This window comes from Urtica dioica, chromosome 1 (genome assembly GCF_054948205.1).
Source record: "Urtica dioica subsp. dioica isolate 48M chromosome 1, U.dioica_male_clone48M_v1_H2, whole genome shotgun sequence".
NCBI lineage: Eukaryota > Viridiplantae > Streptophyta > Magnoliopsida > Rosales > Urticaceae > Urtica > Urtica dioica.
In genome coordinates, this window is record NC_142756.1 from 18,153,442 (window position 1) to 18,168,325 (window position 14,884).

General features: G+C 35.2%; 1 protein-coding gene and 1 pseudogene across 2 annotated transcripts; both read right to left on the bottom strand.

Annotated features, from left to right (window-relative positions):
- Positions 1-124: 124 nt before the first annotated feature.
- Positions 125-3,150, bottom strand: LOC149407648 (UDP-glucose 6-dehydrogenase 1-like; annotated as a pseudogene).
- Positions 3,151-4,987: 1,837 nt separating this feature from the next.
- On the bottom strand, positions 4,988-12,756 carry LOC149407649 (homeobox-leucine zipper protein HDG2-like). Of its 2 annotated transcripts, none has more exons than XM_089614727.1 (13): positions 12,473-12,756; positions 11,758-12,370; positions 10,892-11,133; positions 10,673-10,790; positions 10,053-10,241; positions 8,963-9,412; positions 8,786-8,887; positions 8,456-8,659; positions 8,179-8,353; positions 7,300-7,571; positions 6,957-7,052; positions 6,454-6,857; positions 4,988-5,427 (listed from the first exon to the last, which is right to left on the bottom strand). In XM_089614727.1, exons 2-12 carry the CDS (start codon positions 11,860-11,862, stop codon positions 6,495-6,497), a joined length of 2,316 nt encoding a protein of 771 aa, XP_089470853.1. In that variant the 5' UTR covers positions 11,863-12,370; positions 12,473-12,756; the 3' UTR covers positions 4,988-5,427; positions 6,454-6,494. The 2 variants fall into 2 exon arrangements, with proteins under 2 accessions (XP_089470853.1, XP_089470849.1); XM_089614723.1 differs by having other exon boundaries at positions 7,300-7,574.
- Between the last annotated feature and the right edge of the window lie 2,128 nt (positions 12,757-14,884).

Consider the following 14,884-nt stretch of genomic DNA (forward strand, 5'->3'; position numbering starts at 1 on the left):
TAATCGAATGGCATCTAAGATTCTCTCAATCTCAACTTTTCACCTATATTTTTAGCACTCCATTATTTGTATTCACTTCTTGTATTGAGATTTTTTTAATATGATAATAATGCAGTACTCTTAACTAACGATATATCGATTGAGTTTGTTCGGCGTACACGTGTCGCAACAATAACCGCGACATGTCGTGGCTATTTCTAAACAGCAACAGAGCAACAATCACGACATTTGTCGCGGCTAATGTCGTGACTAAACGGGAAACATCCACTGTTTTCCTGTATTTGTTATAGTGCACTAATTATCGTCGAGATAATTGTTGTATCTATTTTTTTACATCAACAAATATCATCTTTCTATTCATTATTTCTTTTATTTACTCTAATTTTACAGTATATTAAGCATTTCAACACAAATTACAATGAATAAACTCTAATTTTCATTAAATAAATAAATAAAAAGATTTCTCATTAGTAGAGGGTATTAAACTTTCGTCGTTGTATTTCTCAAGTTTAAGATTTTGGAATAATAATAAAATATGTTTAATATGCGTACTCCTCGTGAGGGTAATTGTGCCGCCCTTCCCCTTTTTTTAATTTTAGGCCCTTCGTATATCAAACTTAGTTATTAAATTTTCATTTGGGCATTTCACGCATCATAAAAAAAGGGGCGGTTAAACAACTAGCCAAAACAACACCCCTACTTTAAAATTATAGCCCAACTATTAACATATTTAGGAAAATAGCCAATTTATCATGACAACATTCCAATATTCCAATACTACCCTTAGGTTAATATTATTAATTATCATAGTAAATAATATCGTCCATAACAAAAAAATTAGTAAATCTAATTAACAATAACAAAAACTACAGTAAATCTTATTTACCGTAACAAGAACAAAACTAAATCGTATTTACCGTAACAAGAACAAAAGTAAATCTTATTTACTGTAACAAGAACAAAAGTAAATCTTATTTACCGTAACATGAACAAAAGTAAATCTTATTTACCATAACATGAACAATAGTAAATTTTATTTACCGTAACAAGAACAATAGTCAATCTTATTTACCGTAACAAGAACAATAGTAAATCTTATTTACCGTAACAAGAACAATAGTAAATACGATTAACCATAACATTTTTTAGTTAATTTAACAAGAAAAATATCAAAGATGAGGACAAGTTAATCTAACAGTAAATACGATTTACTAATTAATTCCGTGAACAATCGAGGACAGTAAATCATATTAACCATTGAGTAAATCACTCGTTTCTACGGTAAATATAACAGTAAGTCCGATTTTATTTAGAACGATATACACAACATTACGATATAACAGTTAATCGTATTTATTTAGGACAGTAAATACGATTTATTAATTAATTCCGTGAACAATCGAGGACAGTAAATCCGACAATCCGACAGTAAATCATATTAACCAAGATCTCCGTTCGACTGGACCACCACCTGATCCACGTCATCTTCATCGTGATCGTGCCAGTGAATCGTGTCCCTATACCTCGTTGTATGATCTTGACCCCACCCCTGCCACGTACTCTTGGCGAGCGATGTTCGAAATCGAACTTGTTCCTGATCACGACAATTACGCAAACACTTGGCGTGCATTCTTTCCTATTTCGCAATCGAAGCGGCGGATGGTGGGTCCCGCCGGATCGGGACTTGTTCATCACCAGGTCGGGCTGGATCTGGTCCTCCATCACCTGCGGGTCGTAGATGCTCACCTGCGCCTTGTCCCCCAGCAACCCCTTGCACACGTCGATGGCCGGGGTCTCGCGCGTGTCCCCCGTATCCTTCTTGAACGCGAACCCCAGCACCGCGATCTTCTTGTTCGCCACCGTGTTGAACATCGACGCCACGAACCGGTTCTTCTGGTAGTCGTTGATCTTGATCACCTTCTGGAAGCACGACCCCCCCGAAGCCGACGCTGGCGTTCAGGAACTTGCCCCCGATCCGCGAGTCCGTCCCCACCGCGTACGCCACCTCCGAGATGTTGGCTCCCGTGGCCTCGCACAGCGCCGACATCGCGTTCACCGACGAGATCCTCTGCGCCAGGAACGCGTTGGCCGCCAGTTTCGACAGCTCCGCCGACCACAGGTTGGTCGTCAGAATCCTCTCTTCCGGGACCCACCGCGCGTACACGGCCTTGAGCGATTGTCGGAGAAGACGCCGGGCTTGGGTGGCCGGCGGATGGTGGAGAAGCAGCGGCGACAGACGAAGGTCTTGATCGAGTTTTTCGAGCCCTATCTTGATCGCGAGCGATTAGCTAGGGATTGGAGGTATTCAACGAAGGAAAAGGGTATTATTGAGATTTCATATTATCTTTGGCTATTATTTAAAACAAACCGATAGTTTGGCTAAATTTTAACTTCCACCCTAAATTTAGGCTATTTGTTTACAAATCTCTAAAAAAAATGAGTGTATTAAAGATGCCCACTAATGTAAAACCAAACCAAAGCAACCCGAAAATAATCGGGTTGATTTGGGTTGATTTTTTCGGATTATAATTATCGACAAATGACTTTATAACTCAAATGAAAATCATATACGTATATTATATCTAAAAAGTTTTGTCAAATAAAATCAAAATTTTATTTATCTTTAGAAAATTTACATACTAAAATAAAATTTTACGCATATTTTTAACTACCAAATTCTCATGTAGTCACAAATAATAAAATATAATACTGGGTATTTTTTATTTAATTCTAATATTATTAAAAAAAATGATATTTTTTTAACAATAGTACATATAAAATATTTGCAATCTTAAAAAAATTAAAGAATTAACACTATCGGGTTGGTTTGGTTCAACTCAATCTCACGACTATAAAAAACCAAACCAACCCGAAACAATTACGGTTTGAGTTGGTTAAAATCAAAACTTCATCGGGTTTTAATAGAGCGGTTTAAAAAAGATTGCGGTTTGGTTTGAATGATCGGGTTGTTCGGTTTTGGCGGTTTTGATGAACACCTCTAATAAATAATCGACTTTTTTTCCTGTTAAGTTATCAAAAGCAGCATAATAAAACAGATATTACCACAGTTGCTAATTTATTTATAAATAAACATTCTTTCAAGTAGTTGTTATTCATTAATTTACTGAGTATAGCAAAACTAGATATCATCATATGGATTCACACTAATCTTAATAATTTTGGGTCCCAATTTTTAATGAAAGTCAATATATTTTTATAACAACACTATTGATAAATTGAAAAGTCGATCAAAATATTGATTGAGGGATAGATTTATAACATTAATATAATGTATAAGATTGAAATCAACAATAAATAGATAGTTGATGGTATTATGATATTGTGATCGACTTGAAAACGCAACGTTGGTATCGTTTGGTTAAAATTCAATCGATAACTTCCCATAAATATGTAATGTCGCATTTAAAAATCTATTTTGCTTGTCCATATGATAACGATAATAATAAAATAAGGAGGAAAATATGAGATTATATGTGGTAGATTTTTTTAAAAAAAATTTAACACATGGTTAAACAAAAACATAGAGTTTAAAAAAAAAAAAACTAAAATAAACTTTGTTATTTATCCAGTGTTATTTACATAAGTTTTTGCATTTATAATTAAGGCATTCTTCTAAAAAAAAAGGCATGTGTTTTAAATTCAATTGAATTAATAGTTTAGGTTTATTTAATTAACCTATATTTAAAATAATTAAATAAAATCCATTGGAGACTACAGCCCCACCTCACAGGTCTCTCTTCCCATCAGCCAACAACCAAAACACAGCAGGCTTTTCTTTATAATTTATATAAGCCAGTGAGGCTTCTAAGCTGTCTACGAGATCATGGAAAAAAATGGTCTCAACTCTCAAGTCTCAACTCTCATCTACCGAGCATGTGCATTATCACTACTTCTGACCGAGCACATTATATTCTAAAAATAAAAATTTTGCTTGGAGTAGTTCAAGATCTATACTCTACATATTTCTGAGGGATTATTCATAAGCTATGACATCCACACTAGTTTAATATCAAAATCCAATATGTTAAATTTAATCCAAAACTATGATCACACTTTTTGTGCAATTATCTTTATACCCTTTATCATTTTTGTTAGTTTTTTTTTTCTCTTACTTCTCTTAAAAAAAAAAAAAAAAACTAACCCACGTTATTATAAACCCTAGAATTATCTAGCCCTACGCGACGAAGAAAAAGCTCACCAAGATTTTTTTTTTTTTTTTTTTTTGAAATCTGGAAAAATTGGAAAAAAAATCTACAAATTCGTTTAAAGATTTATTAACATTTTTTCCTTTTATTGACATCGATGTCAATAAATTTTCAACGATTTTCCAGATTTTCATAAATTGTTTAAAACTTTTTCAGAATTCTAAAAATCGTTATTGAGCATGAAGTCATTGAAAAATGTCTTTTTAGCTAAGCACGAGAGAGAGAGAGAGAGAGAGAGAGAGAGAGAGAGAGAGAGAGAGAGAGAGAGAGAGAGAGAGAGAGAGAGAGAGAGAGAGAGAGAGAGAGAGAGAGAGAGTAAATAAAACGAAAATAAAAAGAAAAGAATGTTTTATTGAGGGTATTTTTGTACCAAAAAATATAAAATAATTATAATTTGGATTAAATTAGACATATTGAATTTTGAACCTAAACTAGTGTGGATGTCATAATTTAGGAATAATCCCTATTTTTGACATCTCTCTTCTTCTTTTCAAAAACACAACTATCAGACGAAACATAAGGTTATGGTGTCTAAAAAATGATGTGAAATAGATTCTCAGTTGTGGACAATTGAGTTGATTTTAGCTAAATTACAGTAAAAGCAGAATAAATTACTTATTAAATGAAAAGGATAAATTATTTATGTACCTTTCATTAAAAAAAAAAAAGATAAATGATTGATAAGAAAAAATTGTATTGAATCTGAAACCATATTAGCCGACTTTTTATATAATTGAAAATATCCATATCAAAACATCATATTCTGAGGACAAAAAGAATTCTAAATAAGCATGTCTTGTTGTAAAGGGGTGGCTTTGAAAGATCATCAAAACCACAAAACAAAAGAGAAAGACTTGAAATGTATGAGCATTAAAAATAAAAACCTAAAACCAAAAGTTAGACAAAAGGAAGATAGAAAGGTAAGGGAGTTCCAAAAAAAAAAAAGAGAAACTAAAAACAGAATATTCATAGAACATAATAAGGTTCTTCTTCTTCTTCTTTCTTTTCGCCTTCAAATGAGTTTGTTCTTCTACTTTTTTCTTTCGATGAAGTCAATACCCGAACCCTTAATTCCGTCGCATCATGGAAAGGATGGTGCGCTCTTGACTTCTCCACATTAATCCGTCATCAACACCTTTAAACACTTTTGCAGATACTAATTAATTACCTCTTAGTTCCCTTCATTCATCTTCCTTAATTTCTGTCAAAGTAATGCCAAAGTTAAAGGAAAAGTGGTCAGAACTACCTCCAATAGTAGAAACCAACGGAGAAACAAAAAGAAAAAGGAGACAGATGATAATCAACAAAATAATAAACTAGTTCTTATTTTATGTAAAGGATAGTTTTTTTTTTTCTTTCTCTCCATTGTCTATTTATTTTAAAGGAAAGCAATTGATTTTGCATCAAATTTTTTTACAAAAAATTGGCTACGTAAGCCAGTTAATTATAGGAATTGTAAATTAGCCAACTTTTGATAAATACTTTGTAAATAGTCAACTTGCATACGTGACAGCCTATTAATCACCTTTTTTTACATGTTTAACTGGATTAAATAAGTATTTTATTACTGTTAATAAGTTAACTTGGCTATTTACAAAAATTAACGAAAGATGAGCTATATCTCAATTCACTATAACCGTGTGGCTATATAACTTAATAACCCAATTTTTTATGTACTAACAGTATTAGATAATTGACACTTTTAGCACAAATAGTCTCTAAACTATTCTTAAGAGAGTGATATTTTGCTTCATAAACCATCTTTTTCCCGTAAAATGGCTCTTAAACTATTAAAATTTGTAGCATTTTAGTCCTTTTCACATAAGATTTAAACTTTTTAATGAAATCTATCACCTAAAAAACCTTGAACCACTTGTGCCAACTGAAGTAACCTGCTGACTAAATAAAATTTGTAGTTTAGAGACTATTTGCGCTAAAAGTGTTAATTATCTAAGAGAGTGATATTTCGGTCCATAAACTATCTTTTTCCCATAAAAACTCTTAAACTATCAAAATTTGTAGCATTTTAGTCCTTTTCATATAAGATTTAAACTTTTTAATAAAATCTATCACCTAAAAAAACTTAAACCACTTGTGCCAACTTAAGTAACCTGCGAACTAAATAAATTATATTAAAGCCTATTTTGCTCAAAACTAGTTTAAAAACTAAAATTTCACTTGAATGGACAAAAAAAGGCATTAGTTTATAATGAAAAGATACGCTTACAAGAGTTTAGCTGTTTGGATTGTGTGGATTTCCTCGACTACTCAAGCGTTCTCACAGGCCAGAGAAGCCTTGATCCTCTCGACGGTGCAGGCAATGAGATTGTTGACGGTGGCGACTGAGCCCAGCGAGAGCTTCGCCGTTGGGACCGAATCCACCAATATCTGAAACGCCACGGTGAGGAGTGACCCGCCGGACCCTCCAGATTCAGATGATCCACCGGTGGCAGAACCATCAGGGAGGATCGCAAATCCAGAGGGAAGGAGCGCCACGTAGTCAGGATCTCCGCCATTGAGAACGACGTTCATGGCCACGATGTCGACCGGTGCGTAGATCACGAACGAGGCGGTCGGGTCGGTGCAGCTCTCTTGGAGTATAAGCATGTTGCTCTGGCTTGAATTAGCACTCTATATACATGTACACAAAAGCACACCAATAATTATGTTACTATAGTTCCAAATCCAATGATCTAGTTTTGAGTGTGAGAATAAAGATAATTTGCTTACGTTTACTCGGAGGAGAGAGACGCAGTTTCCGGTGTCACGGCCGTTGGCAATGTGTGCCATTTCTTGAACCACTCCTCCGTTGGAGAGTATGTCCCACTGCAACAATTGACCATGAATTAGTCTTTCGAAATGAATAAATAAACAAATTACCCAAACCTTCTTTTTCGAACATGAGTTTTTACTACATAAGAAAATGAAGGAATTGAAAGAAACTCGTACTGAATTAATGTGTTTGGAAGTAATGAAAGTTTTTAGAGAAAAAAAATGAAGTTTATTTTGCTAATTTCATAAGAAATTTTTATAAGTGGGTCAAAATTCTCAGAATACATAAAAATGAGTATACCTCGCTTCTGGAGTTTTCGTCGCGGAGGAAGTCGAAGACTCTGGTGGGAGGGACGGGGAGCCAGAAGGAGGTGGCGGCGCTGAGGACGATGCCGGGAGGGCGGCCGGGGTCGTCGACGCTCTTTCGGGTCATGACTCTGACGTCGTCGGCGCCGGTGCCTGACAGAGTCGTCCACGTGTGAGTCGTCGAGGCGCTCACTCCCGCGCAGAAGCTTATCACCATCCTCTCCGCCAGCTTCAGCATGCTCTTCCTTCCTTCTTGGTTCGTTATCACTACTTTACACACCAAAACACCCACTTCTTACCTCCATTCTCACACTTCTAAGTGCTGAAATTAGTAGCTATTAATTGGTGAAATTGGGCTTAATTTGGCTGGTGGGGTTTTAATTTCATCAATCAAATATAAACAATCAATCAAACATTAACAACACGTGTTAAATCAGGTAGAGGTGAAATTTCTTTTAAAAGCATATGAAGTTAGAAAAACTAGAGTGGACGTGAAATTCAAGACCTCTTTAGCTAGACTAACAACAACTATATATTAATTTGACAGATGGGTTTTAAAATTTCACGAATGTAATAGAAAGAAAAAAATAATCAAGTGTTACTTATCAAGCATTATTAACGAATCAGATACGGGAAGTGATTCAACTGCAATGAAATGACTTCTCTTTTTCCCCTACGAGTTCGGTGATTTGGAAATTAAATTAAGAATCCTTCAGAACTTGTAGCTATAAAGCAAATCTAATCAGTCAGACATTAACAAACACATGTCAAATCAGAAAGGATCAGCCAAAAGCCCTGCAATATTGAAATGACTTTTTTTTTTTTTCCTTCTATGGGTGTGTCGGTGATTTGGGAATGAAAATATAATTTATACCTCCAACGTCACCGGTGGGAATGTTAGTCGCCATTGCACTAGCCAAGCGTTCACACTGGCGGTCCAGAGTCGCGACCCAGCGTTTGGCTCCAAAGGCGTGGCCGGAGTTGACTATCTGCTTGTACAGGTTGTGGACTCCTCTGTCGTCCACCTCTACATGCTCTATCCACGTCACCTGTGACAATCAGTACAGTACTCCCAATTCAGTTTCACAAGTTGGGTCATGAATAAAATACTCTCATAAATTATAATTAGGGTTTAACTTGTATGATAGTACCTTTGAATATCCATTGGGCATTTCTTGGATGAGGCAGCCGGAGGGCCTTCTGCGGCAAGAACGGACCGACGGAGTTTGCCGGAGATTGTCGAGCGACACGTCAACCACAGCCCATATCCCGTCAGAGGTTTGCTTGCAGTACCGGACGTAATAGCTCTCCCTCGTTGGAACCAGCGGTGATGGCACTTGAAACTCCGCGGTCATCTACAAAACCAGAACTTGAGAAACCATGTACATATGCGTACATATATATATATATATATATATATATATATATATATATATATATATATATTATATAATGGATTTTGTGTGTAAGCATCTACATACCACTTGAAGTGCTCCGTTGAAATTCCCGGCAACTCCGGTGGAGAGAACTTCCAAAGCCATTGCTCTCGAGACGATCCCGGAGAACACAGTCGCCCATTGGTTCTAGATTAGGGTTACGGTTAGGGTTAGGGTTAGGGATTTTGAAATTGGGATTAATGAAAAAGATTGTATACGTACCACATCCATGAGGATCTCGACGAGGTTGATGTGGTTCATGATGACGACAGAGGTCTCGCGGGAGGCCTCACACTTGAAGCCAGCGGGCTTGGGCCCGATCCCACGCGGGAAGGTCTGGACATACTCTTCCTCGTTGAGGACAGCGCTGGACCCGTCGAGGCTTGTCATCCAAAGGGGTTCTCCCATTTGGGCCATCCTGATGAGCTCCTCCATGGCTGCCACGGCGAGCTCAATGATCATGGGCTTGTCGGCCTCGGACGGGGCACTCATAGTCCTCAGAAGCTCCCCAGCCGAAGCATACATTTCGGCGTTCATGCCTGTCGGTGCACCAAAATTCCCTACCCCGAGTTCTAAGGGACTTCCACGGGAAGCAACGGGGGACGAAAGGAGAGGGTAGTTCACCACCGGCTTACCCACATACTTCGCAGCTATTGCCGATATGCGATCAATCTAAAAGAGAGATTGAGAGAGAGTTAAGTGCTGGGAAAATGATTCCTCTTGTAAATAAAAATTAGGGATTTGGGATTTTATATGACTAGGTCGCTTTGTAACAGTTCAAGGGCATCACGCCGTGTCAAGGATATCCATTCTCTCTACTGGCACAACAAATTATCATTAAATGTTACAGCTACTATAACCGTCGAGTTTGACTCGGAGAGACTTATCAAGATATACATGGGACAGAAAAGAAAATTTTGCACTCAGCATTGTTTGTTTGGATAGAATAAAACTTGTTTGATGACATTTTCGTCGTTGCGGTTTTTTGTTTCCTTTTGAAAAATCACAGGATAGAAATGTACTCTTAATGACAAACAATGCACCTGTCTTTCAATTTGGTTCAGAAAACCAAAATGTTATCAAATGTGACCAAAATATTGTTTGTTTGGAAAAAAATTAAGGCTTTGTTTGATAGAATTTCCGTGTTTCGGGTTTTTGTTACCTTTAAAATTAAAGATAAATTTTTACCTAAATGATAAAAAGCTCTGCCCTTCAATTTTTTTTGGGAAACAGGAAACACAAAAAGAAAATCTAACAAACATGGTCTAAATGTATATGACACAGAAATCCATAGAAGTCTACGCAATATTACCTCTTCTCGCAATCGGGAATTTTCGAGTCTCAAATGATGTTCGTCAAATGACATCTCTCCTAATGCCGTCGGGCCTCCACAGTTAGGACAAGAAGCGTTGCCCAGGGCTTCTCTGTACCTCATATTATCTGCCCGAAGTTTGTCATTCTCAGTTCGGAGTTGTGTGTTCTCATGACGCTCATGTTGTGTCTGCAAAAGAATCAAATTACGAAGTTAGGAACACTAATTTGTATGTATGTCAAGCAAATCTTCAAATCATTATTACTAGCATAAAAACAATCAAGTAAAAATCTTCTCGAAAGTGAAGTAATCGGCGCAACAAACAATTAATAAGTTAGGTGTCTTTTTAACTATCAATCACAAGAATATTTCGTAACCGGCCGAAAATAAAAGTACAAGATGCGGTTTTATTATTCGGCCCAGAGTAAACATAAATTTCATTAGCATTAAAAGTAGTGACACCAAACACAAAATTGCAAATAATAACCAAGAAACAAAAATTATTTAAGGCGCATTAAGCCGGGACAAGCACACGATCATTGCGAAAAAATATCGATATTCGCATCTAAATAAAAGGTCCACGGGACGATATGATTGCACAATAATTTATGTAGACCAACCTTCATTTGAGTCCTCTTGTTTTGGAACCAAAATTTAACCTGCAGCGGCTCTAACCCCAACTCACGGCTCAACTCCTTCCTTTGCTTGTCGTCCGGGTGAGGGCACTCCTTGAAAAACCTAAGAACAAAAAAACACACACACACCCAGAAAGTTACGAAATTATAACTAGATCAAGTAAAAAATACTTCGGAAACTAATTATCATGCCCTTATTCTTACGATTCCATTTCTTGAATCTGATGTTGAGTGTGTCGGTGGTAGCGCTTCTTCTTCTGGCGCGGCTGACCGTCCTGGTCATCGCCCGATGCTGCTCCTTCCTGGTTCTCACTTCCCGATTTTGTGCCGCTGTCAAACTCATCATCGCGAGCAAGGTTTCGAGCGATATCGCTCTCAGAGGTGTTCTGTGCCATGTGATCTAGTACACTGTGGTGATGGAGTTGCCCAGCTTCCATCATGTTTGGCTATAAACATAAGACCAATTCACAGATCTTTAAGGATTCGAAAAGATCTTGGGTTCGCGAACAGATCATATTATTAATTGCTATTTTATTTCTTTTCCAAAAACTCAAGGGGAAATGAAGAATCTGGCTATGTATCATGATAATTTGGAAGTGCAACCCTAACTAGGTACATTTTGATTTTCTTTTACTCTTTGGAGGAATGCTAAAAAGAACACTTGTTTAAAATAGTATTTGACTACGAGATAAGAAGGCCTTGGTCTTTGAAATCCCTCTTCTCTAGATCTTTGGTCAGTGTGAGAGAAGACTGAAGAGAGAAATGTCTTAAAAACCTTTTTTCAAGTACCGAGAATGATTTTTCCCTAAATAATTAGTTTTTAATTTTATTATTATTCTTAATTAATTTGCCTTAGTAGTAAACAGTGATCAGCATCTAATCCATGAGCATGAACAAGATTTTCCTTCAAGCGAAAATGGAAAAATCGATATTCACAAAGAAGGGTGAAAAGTGGATCTAAAACCTTCTATGTAATATTGTATTAAAAAAAGGAGTAGAAAAATGAAAGGAAAATAAATTGAATGAGAAAGGGAAAAAATTAAAAAAAAAAGAAAAAAAAGAAACCAGACCTGACCAAGAGAGAGTCCTGAAGAAGATCCAAAAGCACCAACACTTCCATTTCTTCCCACCATTGACGGCATGTTTCTAGCTGGAATCATAATCCCAGCAGGCATATTTGTAATACCCACAAACCCTAGAAAAACCTAAATAGACACATTATATTAATATTATAATATACGTCTCGCTGATGTGTATGTAACGCTCTTTTTTTTCTCTCCCAGAGGTCTAACATAACGCCGCTGACACGTGTACTCAGCACTGTTCTAATCTTTGCAAGAGACTAACAAAAAAGTTTGCTTTCTTTTGTAAGTACTTTTCCTCGGTTTGGATTTCGTTTTGCAATGGATTTAGAACTGACACTGGATTCTGTCTCTCACTCTCTCTCTTGAAAAGTTTGTAATTATCTCGCTTTTAAATTGTCTACGCGATTCTTCTTATCAAGTGAAAAAGAGAGATAGGGTTGACAATTTTTGGATTCGGCTTTTTGGACAGACCAAAATCAGACAAACCCAAGTGAAATATATAATAGTTTATATATTTCTGTAACACACACACACGAAGATTTCGGATTGTCAAACTTTGACTTCACAACACGTTCAGTAATTCTCCGTAGAAGCCCATCTGAAACAAAGAGAAAATAAAGCGAGCGTCAAATTAATACTCATATATATAAATATATCAACAAAGAAGCCAATTATTTCTCAGCACAAGAGAATTGAATACCTCAATCGTAATAGAAAACCCTCTCTCTCTGAGATCTGACTTTTTAGCCGGTAATTAAAACAGCGAATTGGGGTTTGCGAATAAAAAAAAATAGAGAAGGTGGGTTTTGAAGAGAGTAGTTTCTACAAATACAAACACTTGGCGTAAGGAAAGGAAGAGTGTATATGAGGAAGAAGAGGAAAAAGTATTATATAAGGAAGGGAGAAGATGAGATGAAAGAAATTAAAGGGTTGGAGAGAAATGATATAAAGGAAGAGAAAATGTGGCAGCGATGAGTAATTGCAGAGCGTATTGAGAGGGTGCACCAGCATTTAATGGTGCAATTGCTATGAGAGAGAGAAAGAGAAAGGGATTTATTTTATTTTATTTTATTATTTTATTTTTTGTTGTGTATGTGAAAGAGAGAGGCATGGTTTTTAATTTTCTAGGTGTATGGCTTTGGTGTCAATGAGAGTAATGTGGTAGTATTTCTTCAAACGAATGACGGCTACCAAACCAGAGACTTCCTTTTTTTTGGTTAGTTTCTTGATTTCGTTTAATTTTTTTTTAACTAATATTGATTTTTATTGTGATTATTAATTAATTTTAGATTAGTTTTATTACGCAAAAAATAGACTATCTTTTTTTTCTTATTTTCTGTATTCGCTTTCTGTTTGTTCCATCTTGAATGCTACTTGAATTTTTTTTAATATATATAGATGTAATCAATTATATATATGGCATGTGTGAGTGTGATATTACTGTCTGAGTAATATTGATTAATAACTTTTCCATCACTGTGGTGCAGACTTCTTAATGAATAAAATGCCTAAAAGAAATCGATACATACAGACAGAAAGCTGTCTCGATTAGTATAAGTTGCGTAATAGTTTTTCGTGAGTCGTAGGAAGGATTCTTGAAAAGTTTTGATGAGAAGCTATCAGCTATGTATGACTTAAAGAAATCTGAAGATTAATTGGTTTACATTTTAATAAAGGAAAATAAGTGAGAAGGTAGAATATATCTGTTGCCATTTTTTTCAAGAGAGATACAATCCTTGATAGTAAATTACAAAATTTTAATTTCGTATAGTAAGAAAATTATTGTTTGGGAACGAAAATAATATAGCTAACAGTGAAGATCTGTGTACTAAAGAATATGCACTAATCAATTTTAGCTATACTCTAATCAAATGTCAGCAACGTGAAACTTATTTTAGCGCTAAAGAAGATGCATATATAAAACTTATTTAATGTGTACTTATATTTGTACACAAATATTTGAAACATAATAAGGTTTTGTTATCATCATAATTCTATCCTGCAAAGTGTTTATGCCATTGAAATATGCGATGGAATGACGATGAACTTCTGGAGCAAAGACTTTAAAATAGTATTGCGATATATAATTTTGTGTACTACAAAAACGCTTATTTTTGTAGTGACAGTAAGAATTATAAATACGAATTAGATAGAATTTTAAGTACAATTCTAGTGCCTGAAAATTAATATATATATATATATATATATATATATATATATATATATATATATATATATATATAATCCAGTTAGGCGAAAACAGCCATTAATTCTTAGTACTCAAGTCGTATGATCATGTTTCATAAAACAAAGGAGGAGTTTCCAATCTCAGATGGCAATTATTTATATGTTAATTAGCTTCTTAAAACTGTTATAAATCTGGACAAAAGAATAATGATTTAAATGGAACACTTTAGTTTTTGGCCAGCATGTCAGTGTTTATTTCCACCTTTAGTCGTAGGAATGATTCTTGAAAAGTTTTGATGAGAAGCTATGTATGAAATACCAATTAAAAGCTTTTATAACTCAAATATAATATCAATGCTGCAATTATATTAATATGTAATGTATTCATACTGATATCTAAATTAATTTTCAAGTACAGCGATATTTGCGCAGGTGGTTTAATAAAAATATCTAAAAAGCTTTTGCTTTCGTCTCTCCTTCTATTGCATTATTAAAATATATGCTTACAATTCAATGCCTGCATACACAATTCAACCGCCATTAGAAAGGTAATATAAATACACAACCCAGAGAAAAAAAAAAACTACAACTTCCCTGAATTAAATGAAACCAACAACGTTGATCTTATAATAATGATTTTGAAATGAATATTGGTCTGTTGAGATAACACATGTATCATTGTCAATTATAGAGAAGGAAACAAAATTTAAAGGATAACCTATTATCATAATTGTGGAGAACATAATGTATGCATTTATTAGTTTGGAGAAGATGTAAGGTATAAATACATACATGAAAGTATGACACTGGCTGTGACGTGAATTCGGTGACAGCCAAAAAAACAATGACCTAATTATTATATAGTTCCTATAATTTATAACAATTAGAAAACTTCAGATTATAAATGATAGTTTAAAACTCATTT